General features: G+C 47.6%; 1 protein-coding gene across 1 annotated transcript; it reads right to left on the bottom strand.

Annotated features, from left to right (window-relative positions):
• Window positions 1-4,331: 4,331 nt before the first annotated feature.
• On the bottom strand, window positions 4,332-12,344 carry LOC117052988 (16 kDa beta-galactoside-binding lectin-like). Its single transcript, XM_033160437.1, has 4 exons — window positions 12,245-12,344; window positions 9,489-9,568; window positions 6,019-6,190; window positions 4,332-4,555 (listed from the first exon to the last, which is right to left on the bottom strand). The coding sequence occupies exons 1-4, from the start codon at window positions 12,251-12,253 to the stop codon at window positions 4,409-4,411; spliced, it is 408 nt and encodes a 135-aa protein (XP_033016328.1). The 5' UTR covers window positions 12,254-12,344; the 3' UTR covers window positions 4,332-4,408.

Here is a 12,344-nt window from a genome sequence, read left to right as displayed (position 1 = left end):
CCTTAAAAACCTGTCTGTTTTGTGGCAGGCAAGGGGGCTCCGGTTGTGTGCGTGTGTGGACAAGATGCCAGGGCCGGGTCAAGACATTTTGGCATCTGAGGTGAACCACAAAATGGCACCCCTCTTCCCTGCCAGGGAAGTCGGGTCAAGTGAAGATCTACATCAAGAACAAGGGGGAATGAAGACCTACATTGGGTTCTGCTGTCCCTGTTGATTCTGCCACCTGAGGCAGTCGCGTCACCTTGCCTCATGGGTTGGCCGGCCCTGCATAGCACCCCTTTGTTCCTGCAGTGCGTGGGTGGTTGGTTGGTTAAATAAAAGGGTTTGTTTTGTTTTTTGCACTGCCTCATCTGAAGATTGTCATGATTCTCTGGGTTGTTGTTTTTTAATTTTATGAACGATCAACATTGGTAAAGAGGATGGTGATGTGTACTTGGAAACAATTAAAGGTTAATAGTTCACTGTGCAATTGTTTCTTCCTGCCTCGAGTGTGACTTCTGATCCTTTCGTTTCCTTTCTGGCTAAGCTCCGCTGGCCTTTATCAAGAGTGTTGCTATTTGAGGGTGGGATTCAATCGCACATGGGCAAATTCAGGTTGCACAATTGTAGTTTATTGGGAGGTCCCACCCAACAAACCTGCTTCCCCGAAAGAGAGGACTTTAGCGATAAGGAAGGTGAAAGAAAAATGGACTGGAAAGTGTTGGATAATGCTTTCTTTGACACAGCATCATCAAACCTACCTGCAACCAAATCAGGATTTATGCTCATTAAGTAGCCAACATAATCTGAACTCCTTGCAAACAAAATCAGGATGAATTCTCAATAAGCAGGTCGTCTGGATGTGCCTTTGGAAGCAAATCCTTCTTCTCTATTTTTCCTCTTTACTGAAAGACCACATGGTGATGCATTGGTAGCCAAACTTCCAGTTGCTCCAACCGCAACCTGACTTGATCCATTTCTGCCTGTAAACCCATCCCACATACTCAACAAAAACACCCCCTTCTTCTGCTCTCCCTACCTCCCATCCCAACATGGAATCATAGAATTGCAGAGTTGGAAGGGAGCCCTGAGGGTCCTCTAGTCCAATCCCTTGCAGGAATCTCAACCAAAGCATCCATGGCAGGTGGCCATCCAGTATTTTGCATTGTCATGACTGGTATCCATAACAAATCCCTAAAACCTTAGCTGTGTCAGCAGTCTGCATGGTCAGGCATTTGCCAGACTTCTACCCTGGCTCCTCACCCCCACCTCTCTGCTAAAGCACCCATGGGGGCTATGATCAGCTCTGCAGTGTGCTGCTATTCTGTTGTAGCTCATCCTGCATTTACAAGAGTCTTGGTGTCTTTGTCTCCTTGTGAAGTAGCCAAATCTGAAATAGTCACATCTGTGCCCAACCTTTGACTGGCTTAATGGAATGTCCCGTATAAAACAAACATTCATAGAATCATAGAATAGAATCATAGAATCATAGAGTTGGAAGAGACCACAAGGGCCATCCAGTCCAACCCCCTGCCAAGCAGGAAACACCATCAAAGCATTCCCGACAGATGGCTGTCAAGCCTCCACTTAAAGACCTCCAAAGAAGGAGACTCCACCACACTCCTTGGCAGCAAATCCCACTGTCCAACAGCTCTTACTGTCAGGAAGTTCCTCCTAATGTTTAGGTGGAATCTTCTTTCATGTAGTTTGAATCCATTGCCCCGTGTCCGCTTCTCTGGAGCAGCAGAAAACAACCTTTCTCATTCATTGCGCACGTGCGCGCGCACACACACATTTGGTGTGTTCAGTTACCGGTAACTATGGTCTACATAGACTAGCAGCAGCAATGCAGGGTTTCAGACAGTCTTCCTAACCCTACCAGGAGATGCCAAGAATTTAACCTGTATGAAAACCACCACTCAACTTCTCCTCTTCACATCATCAGAAAGTTACCCAGGATTCTTGCAGGCCTGTCTCAGGTTGTTTCCACCAAAGGCAGTCCTAATGATCTCATGGGATAGCACCGCACAGCAGACAAAAGGCTGCAGGTGCACTGGCATGTCTCCATAGCAAACATGCACACCTGTAGATGCACCCAAGATCCTCTGGTCACTAGACAACTGTACACAAGTGTCTCAAAGCAACCCTATGACCCCCCACAGCAAGGTGAAATGGCACAGAGCCATTTCCTACCTCTGGAAGAACAGGAACCCTTTCCCATGCTACAAGGGTTAGAAGAAGACCCACCTGTCTGTGGATGGATATGCAGATTGCCTTGAGTAGGTAGGTTTCCCAAGGCACACCTGCATGAGTAACAAATGCAAGCTTGCAACCGTCACTGCGGCTGATACTGCTAAAGTCCACTGACAAGCTCTTACATGATATAAATGGATGAAGCATTTCAAGATAGCGCTTAGCTGTTTGGTGCTGGGATTCTGGTTGTTTGTGCTTGTAAAACAGGCAGGGAGGAGAAAGAGGGTGCCAGAAATGGGTGGTGGCTTTCTTTCTCCCACCTGTGAGACTCAAAACTTCCATGGAGAGAAGCAAACGTTCTCCCTGCACTCAGCCAACTGAAATGTTTCTTTAGCAATACCAGCGACTGTACAGAGCAGGAACCTGAGTTCTCAAAAGCCAATTAGTACATCAATATAGAGAAGGAAAAAATTGGCAAGTTAGTATAGGAGGAATTATGTAGAGTGTGTTCTTGAAGCTACTAACATGAGTTTGGCCAAACTGCGAGAGGCAGTGAAGGATAGGCGTGCCTGGCGTGCTCTGGTCCATGGGGTCACGAAGAGTCGGACACGACTGAACGACTGAACAACAAAATGTAGAGTGTAATGTGGCAAAGAATCACTGCTGCAGAAAGGATGTGGGTTAATTTTGCAGGATTTGGGTTATCAGTAAGTGCTCTAAGCTAGATGTTTCTAGGACACCTGACCCTATTACATGCCCTCCATCAGGGCTAGTAAAATCCAGTAGGGGGAGATTGCGCCATGCATTTTTTCACCCACGGTAAGGTACAAAGAGTTCCCAGGTAACTAAAAAGGTAAAGGACCCCTGACCGTTAAGTCCAGTCGCAGACGACTCTGGGGTTGCGGCACTCATCTTGCTTTACAGGCCGAGGGAGCCGGCATTTGTCCTCAGACAGTTTTTCTGGGTCATGTGGCCAGCATGACTGAGCCGCTTCTGGCGCAACGGATCACCGAAACGAGCAGCGCACAGAAATGCCGTTTACCTTCCCGTCGGAGTGGTACCTATTTACTTTTACTTTTTGGTGTGCTTTCAAACTGTTAGGTTGGCAGGAGCTGGGACTGAGCAACGGGAGCTCACCCCATCGTGGAGATTCGATCTGCCGACCTTCTGATCGGCAAGCCCTAACCTCTGTGGTTTAGACCACAGCGCCACCCGCATCCCTTCTTTAGAAGTGTGCATGCACACAAAAGCTTATACCCAGAACAAACTTAGTTGGTCTCTAAGGTGCTACTGGACAATTTTTTTATTTATTTCAACTGCATCAGACCAGCACAGCTACCTACCTGAATTTTAAAAGGAAAGTAATGCTTGTGCTGCATAGCCAGTGCACAGCTATTGCAACTCTGCAGATAAATAAAAGTGGGAAACTGTTTCCTGTTCCTACTCTGGTCATCTGCTGCTTTTAGATTCCTTGGCCAGAGAGAGAACGTTCCCAGCTGTTTCCACTGATCAGGATTTGTGAAAACCAAGAAGGGTGGAGCAGCTGCATTCCTCTTGCTTCTGGCTCATCACTCAAACAAGCACAAGTGTTCAAAAACCTTTTGAGTCCAAGGAAACCTCATTTTACTGTTTCCATGGATGAAGCGGGGGACTGGTTGGGAAGACTGCAACTCTCACAGTTGCTCCGCACCCCCGCCCACCCCAAAGTGATGAGAGCCCTCAGCTTTTGTGTTCACATATAGGAAATTTTGCCTTACACAGAGACCATCTAGCTTAGTAATGTCGCAATGACAGGCAGCTGCTCTCTAAGGCTTTGTGCCTCTCACTTCCCAGCCTCACCTAGAGCCAGCACCTTAAGGTGACTCTGCTCTGTCCTGAAGTCCACCCTAGACCAGCTGTTACCAAAGTGGTGCTCTCCAAATATTTTGGTCTGCAACTGCCTTCAGCCCCAGCCAGGATTTTACTATCTTACAACACTCCAACCATCTGCGAGTGGAAGAATGGGATATCTTACACAGTTGACTGTCCCAAAATTTATTCATCTTTTACCATGAAGGTGTTCTTCGATGTGCTGGGAGGTCGCCCAGGAGGAAATGCAACTCTGGGTAAAAAGGTTTCCCCATCCAAGTTATAAAATAGAACCATGTTAAGCGGCCTACTTTTTTTTTTTTTTTTGGAAGAACACAGCTGAGTTTTGTTCAGCCATGTAACAAGGCGACGGGGAAGGAGGTCTAGTTTAGGGAAATTTGAGGACTTGGAGCTTGAAGTCTCCTTTCACCGCAAGGTAATCGATGGTCTTCAGGCCCAGCCGGTTGAGGATGGAGATTTCATGGCCCTCTGCCACAAGCACCTTGATCTCATCGGGAAGAAAGGTGAACGAAAGCTGCAAGAAGCAAAAGAAAGAATCATGACCAGTGTGGGAGACGCCGCCTTCTTTCTTTTCTTCTTTCTTTTTTTTAACATGCCCCAAAGGGGAATAGCAGCCGTTATGTAGACAGTGCGAGTGGCTGTCCAGAGAGTGTCTATTGGCATCTTCATCACCTCAACATAATGCCTCCCTACATGATTAGGGAAGTTTTCAATGTTGGGTGTTTTATTGTGTTTTTAATATTCTGTTGGGAGCCGCCCAGAGTGGCCAGCCAGATGGGCAGGGTATAAATAATGAATTATTATTATTATTATTATTATTATTATTATTATTATTATTGAGCCAGGAATCCCAGGAAAGCCACCTGCCTGCCTGTTCCACTTGGCTCCATTGAAGTAAATGAGCAGGTTTATTTCTATGCTGCTTTTCATTCAAATGAATCTCAAAGTGGCTCACAAACGATAAATAGCAATGACATAATAAAATAAGTGGTACCTCAGGTTAAGAACTTAATTCGTTTTGGAGGTCCGTTCTTAACCTGAAACTGCTCTTAACCTAAGGCACCACTTTAGCTAATGGGGCCTCCCGCTGCCACTGCACCGCCAGACCACGATTTCTGTTCTTATCCTGAAGCAAAGTTCTTAACCTGAAGCGTTATTTCTGGGTTAGCGGAGTATGTAACCTGAAGCATCTGTAACCCGAGATACCACTGTATCTGAAAAGGAAGTGAAGATATGCCTTGTGGACAGTGTTACAGCTCTACAACATCCTCACTCAGCCATGAAACTCACTGGGTGACCTTGGGCCTGTCACCATCTCTTAGCCTAGCCCAGGCTTCCTCAACCTCAGCCCTCCAGATGTTTTGAGACTACAATTCCCATCATCCCTGACCACTGGTCCTGCTAGCTAGGGATCATGGGAGTTGTAGGCCAAAAACATGTGGAGGGCCGAGGTTGAGGAAGCCTAGCCTAACCCTACCTCACAGGGTTGTTGTGAAGATGAAATGGAGGAGGAAAACCATTTACACCACCTTGATCTCTTTGGAGTAAAAGGTGGCATATAAATGTACAGTGGTACCTCGGGTTAAGAACTTAATTCGTTCTGGAGGTACGTTCTTAACCTGAAACTGTTCTTAACCTGAGGTACTACTTTAGCTAAGGGGGCCTCCCACTGCCACTGCCCAATTTCTGTTCTCATCCTGAGGCAAAGTTCTTAACCCGAGGTACTATTTCTGGGTTAGCAGAGTCTGTAACCTGAAGCGTCTGTAACCCGAGGTACAATAGAACATCACAAACACAGCATTGATCATATAAAATAATTAACAAATCATCAGTCAAATAATCACCAATGAAACAATCACAGTCTACAAAACACTAACAACGAAACAGCAACTAAAAAATAAGCTGAACATCACCGATCTATGCATTTTCCTGCACACCTTCAGTAAATGCATTTGGTATGCACTGCTAAGCCCTCACCTCAACATTGCCGTCCTGCTCAAAAGGGAAGTTGGTTTCTCTCTGCTCTTCTCCCCATTCCCCATTCTCCTTAGAATTGCACACAATGGTGTTCACATCCCCCTTGCAGTCAAAACGCGGGTTGAAGTGAAGGGCGATATGGTCGCTGTCTTGGCCTAGATCCACAGCAAATCTTGGAGAGGATGGCAGACAGAACTGTTGCTGTATGTGTCTGAATTCACATGCATGTCCAGCACTCACATGTGTCCGCCCCCCCCCCCACACACACACCCCAACAAGAGCTTTGGGATCTTTTGGTGTCCGTTTACGAATATGTGTTTGCCTCTATTCCTGTCTAAATAAAACCCCTGACATCCAATAGCGTTGTTTTATTCTGGGCTGGCAATCCTAAAGACCCCTGAAATGCCAGACAGGTCACCCAGTAATTTTTAGAGAGACAGTCCAATAGCTTTACCCTTAGGTTTGTTGAGAGGGGAACCAACGAAGAAAGCTTAGTTTATTTACACAAAGTGAAAATGACAGAATCCATGCATGCCGTTTCAGACGGTAAAATTACAATTTAAGCGGGCAGCAAATTCTACCATGCGTACACACCTTGAGCTGGAGAGGGACAGAACCCCTAACTATTTTCAAAGCCTATAGAACATGGGCCTGGCAATTTTGCCAGAGAACCCACACTAATAGCAAGTTAAGAAATTAAGGTAGAGAGATGGGGGGCGGGGAGAGAGAGAGAATAGATCTGTCCTTAAGGTGTTTGCCAATTCCTTGGGACCTAGGAGAGCCCACCAACTGTTCTGAGCTTGGTGTATTTATAATATTTCTTGCTAATACATCTTAGTGGGGAGTGGAGGGGTGCTTGAGATGAGCAATTCCAGTAGCTCTTGTTGTCTTTCCCCCAGAGTTCCTGCCCAGCTCAACCATTTTGCAAATTAAATGTTGGAATGAAACTCACCCTTGTGAGCTTTGACTGCACTGGGTGTACCTTTTGCCTGCTCTCTGTCTTCCCATTCTCTTGATGGCCCCCATCCAAGAATTGGAATAGACCAGGCATAGGCAAACTCGGCCCTCCAGATGTTTTCAGACTACAAATCCCAACATCCCAGACCACTGGTCCTGTTAGCAGGGGCGTTTTTAGCCCCTTGGCTGCCTGGGGCGGGAAGCCAAGAGGCACCCCTGGGGGCAGGGCATCACTGTGCGTGCATGCGTCATGACGCATGCGACGCGACGCCCCACCCCCGGGGGTGCCGGGCGGCAGCTTCGGGAAACTCCCTAAGCCGCCACCTGGCGGCGGCACCCCTTCGTGCCGCGGCTGCTCATGCCTGCGCGAGCAGCCGCGGCACGAAGGGGTGCCGGGCGGCGGATTCAGGAGTGTCTGCGGGCTGCAAAGACTCCCGAATCTGCCGCCCGGGCTCCCTTGGCACAGCGCAAGTCGGGGCAGGGAGAGGGACGGGCCAGCAAGGAGAGGTGTCACCCCACCTCGATGGCCCGCCCCTTGCCTCCATGCCGAGCTCCGCCGCTGGAAGCGGGGGACTATTTTCGGCGCTGCCGGGGTGGAGCCGCAGGGACGGCCAGCGAGGGGGGGTGACACCCCTCCTCGCTGGCCGCCCCTGCGGCTTCACCGCGGCAGTGCCGAAAATAGCCTAAATAATTTTAAAAAATGAGCCCAGGGGGTGGGGCCACCGCCTGAAGTGTCACCCCCAGCAGGGGTGCTGCCTGGGGGCCCCCGCCCCCCTTGCTACGCCCCTGCCTGTTAGCTAGGGATCACGGGAGTTGCAGTCCCAAAACATCTGGAGGGCGGAGTTTCCCTATGCCTGGAATAGACTCTACTTGGCAACTCAATGTACATGCACTGACCTTTATGCAAGGTGTGAGGAACTCATGATGCTCTCCTGAATACCTTCAGGACACGTTTTGAGGTGAGGCTGATATGAGGCTTGTACCAATGTCTAGCCAGGTTTGTGGCGGAGAATCTCGTGTCATATTTAAAAATGGAAAACGACCGAGGTCCAAACTAAAGAAGAATGGCAACTTAAGCTGGCAGAATATGTGCAGCTCGCAGACTTAACGTATAGAATAAGAGAACAAGAAGAACATACGTCTAGAGAAGACTGGAAAACGTTTATTGAATATATGGTGGGGAATGTGTACCCCTGAAAACGTTGGCAGCATTAAGATAAATTCAATAAATGCAAATAAGTTTTGATGGCTGAAATAATGGAATAGTGAATGGTTTAGTTTTTGTAAAATATGCAGGGATTTATGATATGTAAAATAAACCACGGAAAAAGAAGGGAAGTCGCTGATATTTTAAGGATGTTAAAATGAGTATTTAAAATTGTAAAACAAAATTTAATAAAAGTTATGTAAAGAGAGAGAGAGAGAGAATCTCATGTCATATTTAAGTTATGACAACCTTTATACTTACGCTATGCGATCTACAGAGATAAACCATATTATAAGATCCAATTGACACACCTATGTTCAGAAGAAACACTTGTGTGAGTAGCTAATGGATTTTCATAGAAGCAGCAACTGCTACGCAGCTCCCTATATTAGGCATAGACACATGCTAGCTGGAATATCTTCCATGTAATTTGGGCTCCATGAAAACACTTCGTTGTTTTTTTTAAAAAAATGAAAAACCAGGTTAGAGCACTCATTGTTGCAGAGTATTGTGCAGCAATTATATGTCTTGAGATACAGGTAGACTGATGATGTCAGGGGCTGGACTGAGGAGGAATGGTGGGGGCCACCCCCCCTTCTCCTGAACCTACCCAAGAACAAGAGGACTGTATAGATCTAGAATAGTGGCTTGCACTCTTCAGAGGCTCAGGAGGGGAGAAGCTGGAAAATATTGAGAGAGGGACAGCAGGAAGAAGAAACGCCAGGGGAGAGACAACTAACAGACTCAATGTCTTTAGAAAGCATTCCTGATCCCTGCCCCTGCCCCCGCTCCCAGGACCAGGGGAGCATTAAGGCTCAGAGGCAGAAAGCTCAGATTAGCCATTATAAGGATGACGTAGAATAGGAGGGATAGACGGAGTTGGACTTTATTTGGAGCAACGCCATTATTTCAGGGAGGCTGCATTCCTTTGTCTCTCTCTGTGATCTATGGAATAAATTACTTGGTAAGATTTCCTCTTGTTTGTCTGCTTACTGGCTGCTACCGGGGGAGGGATCGGACTCCCTGAAGCCTGGCAGATGAGGTGAAATGATGGAGCCTAAATCATACTTCCCCATGACACTTACGATACATAACTCATGCCAATGTCCCAGCCCCACATTCCCGCTTCAATAAGTCACAACAACCTAGAAAGGTAGGGCTGTGTTGTCTTCTGGGCAGCCTTCTGAGGGCCATATGTCAGAGGTGTGGAGGGCCCCACTTGGCTCCTCAGCCCACCACAGCTGGAGCAAAAGCACCACAAGTCCCAATATTGCTTGGAGACCCTTTCCCCTCCTTCTCAACTTACTCTTTGCAATCGGGCAAGATCTTCCCCTTCATCTTAAGCGTCTCTCCATGCTGAAGGTCCAGATAAGTAACAACCAGTCTCTGCAGCAGGAGGGGAAAGACTTACATGAGATTCAGGAGAGAAAGCCATGGCTGTCTTAAGCGTATGTAGCACTGGGGTGCAAAGATCCACCCGGCACCCCACCCCACCCCTCAGTTGCCCAGTCCCAGGTGTGCAGGAGGGCGGAGCCGGCTGGCTGCCTCAGCGTCCCACTGGCTCGGTCGCCCCGAACTCGCGGTGCAGAGCCGCCCGCAGCGGAAGAGCCCGCCATGGCGCTCCGACCAACAGGCGGGCTCTTCCCCAGACTCAGATCTCGGGCCCTGGATTCTCAGCCTGGCCTATGGGTAAGATGGCCCTGGAGAAAGGGGAGTGGAAATTAAACCAAGAAAACCAAACTGAAAGTATGGATTATGGAGGAGCAGAGTTCCCAGTTGCTACAAGACATGACAAAAGGAAGCAAACCAGCAATAAATAGATAGACAATAAATAGGAACCTCTTTGAACTTGAGGGCCACATTTACTTCTTGGTAACTGTCCAGGGGCCACATGCAAGTGGTGGGTGGGGGCAGAGGCCGAGGTGGGTGGAGCCACCATCATAATTTGCACAGTGCCGTAGTACACACCCTTCTCTCTCCTCCAGCCAGCCAACCACTGTCAGAACTTAAGGACACGCCTCATAAATGCATCATTTTATTTGTATGCCACCTTTCCATAGTTAAAGCCATGAGGAAGGCGGCTTACAACCTGGGGGGAGGGGGGGGACATAATTACAGTAGTCATAAACAATAAATAAAACTTCAAAATACACAACAAAATTAAACACTTTCCACATAGAACCATAGAAATGTTGAGTTGGAAGGGACCCCCCAGGCTCCTCTATTATTGGGTTGCCATATTTCAAAAAGTGAAAATTCGGACACAAAGTTGTTGAGTTTTATCTCAAAAGAAGAAGTACGGTAGTAGTTTTTGAGCTGTTTTTAAATGGAATTCACTAAAATTCACTACACTTCCGACATGGGTTGCCAAATGTGTGGGTTTTCCCGGAGATTTCTGCGATTTCCGCCCTGACGCTGTTTCTGACTACCGAATCCTGGCTATGTCCTGGAAATTCCAGACATATGGCAAACCTTCTGTTCCAACCCTCTGCAGTGCAGGAATCCCTCCCACAGCTGGGTGGGCTCAAACTACCAACATAAGATCTAAAGTTAAGATACAAAAAATTAACATCAAAAACCAGCAACAACCTCACCCCCCAAAACCCCCCACTAAAAAATGCCCCAGCCCCCCAGTCGGTTCAGCAGCCTCAGATTTTGCAGCTGGAGTCAGTCCGAGGTGTCCCAGGCTAGGTGGGCAAAGGCCTCCAGGGGTTCAATCCTCTTTTGTCCAGCTATCTCTAAAAACAAGCCTCTGTCCCTGCTAATGCTAAGGGAGTGATCGCCATGGCAGCTACCATTTGTGTTCAGATTCTTCAGCCAGCCCCTCTTGAGTGAGCTACCAATGCACGAGTCTGCATGCAGTCCCCGGGAAAATGGAGATGAGAATGCAGGACCAAGGAAGCAGCAACAGCTAAGCCAGATAGGAATAGACAGGACTTGTCCACACTTTGGCTTGCCCCATTCCTAGAAAGCACAGATCCAAGCGGTTTTGCCTTTGCTCCACCATTATCCCCCTATAAAACCCACTCTTTAGTGATAAATTGGAACAAACAGCAATCTGCAGAAAGCATGGCTGCCATTTCATAGAATCAGAGTTGGAAGGGACCCTGGGGGTCATCTATTTCAACCCCCTGCAATGCAGGAATATGCACCTGTCCTGAATGGGGATCAAACCTGTGAGACCTTGGCATCATCAGCACAGTGCTCTAACCAACGGAGCTATCCAGCATTTGTTCCAATTCAGCACTAAGCTGCGAGTTTTCTCAGCACCACTCCTTCAGTCCAAACCAGAGCCCTAAATGCATTTAGAGCAAGATATCTTGTTAGGAGGAAGCCACCAGATCCACTGTGAAATTAAAATGCTAAGAAGCATTTTTCAGTATGGTCAGTTTACACACTGGGCTAATCCCATCTTTTCTGTGAGGTCTTATGCTTATAACCTTAGCTCACATCCCCTTTGAGCATGCAAAAAATCTTTTTTTTTCCCCATGCATGCATTCATCCCTTCCATTACCCTTGTCTCTCCTGCAATAATAAGCTCTTTAGGACAAGACACCAATCTTTTTAGAAAGCTGTGTGTGTGTGTGTGTGTGTGTGTGTGTGTGTGTGTGTGTGTGTGATCAATGGCACAGTATCATCAACGGAGATCAGTCCCTCTGACAAAGCACCAAGAATGTTTACTAAGAAACCAGAAACAAGAAGAAAAGCAAGTTGCACACAACAGTTATCAGGAAACAGGCAAACTTTTCTCCAACGAGAACAACCCAAGAACATCAGAAGAACCTGTTGGGTGAGGCTAATGACCCATCTGGTCTACCATCCTATTCTTACAGTGGCCAGTCAGATGCCCGTGGGATATCTGCAAGCAGGACCTGAGAAAAAGAGCCCCCTCCCTTCTTGCAGTTCTCAATAACTGGTATTCAGAAGCATTGCTGCCTCCGACTGGCTACTTATTAATGCCCCTTAGTTCTCCAGCCCTGATCAGTTACAGTAGCACGTCTTGCGACCTCAGCAGCAACAGTCTGCTGCCCTAACAGCAACAACAGAGAATCCAGGACTCACACACTCCATGATGCCGTCTTGCTTGGGTCCAGCCAGTGAATAAAGCCAGAAAGGCTCTCTTCCCTCTATTCTCAGCTCTGTGACTCAGAGAAAGGAGTCA

This window comes from Lacerta agilis, chromosome 9 (assembly GCF_009819535.1).
Source record: "Lacerta agilis isolate rLacAgi1 chromosome 9, rLacAgi1.pri, whole genome shotgun sequence".
Lineage (NCBI taxonomy): Eukaryota > Metazoa > Chordata > Lepidosauria > Squamata > Lacertidae > Lacerta > Lacerta agilis.
Note: the sequence above shows the minus strand (reverse complement) of the source record. Positions and strands in the feature narration are given on the sequence as shown.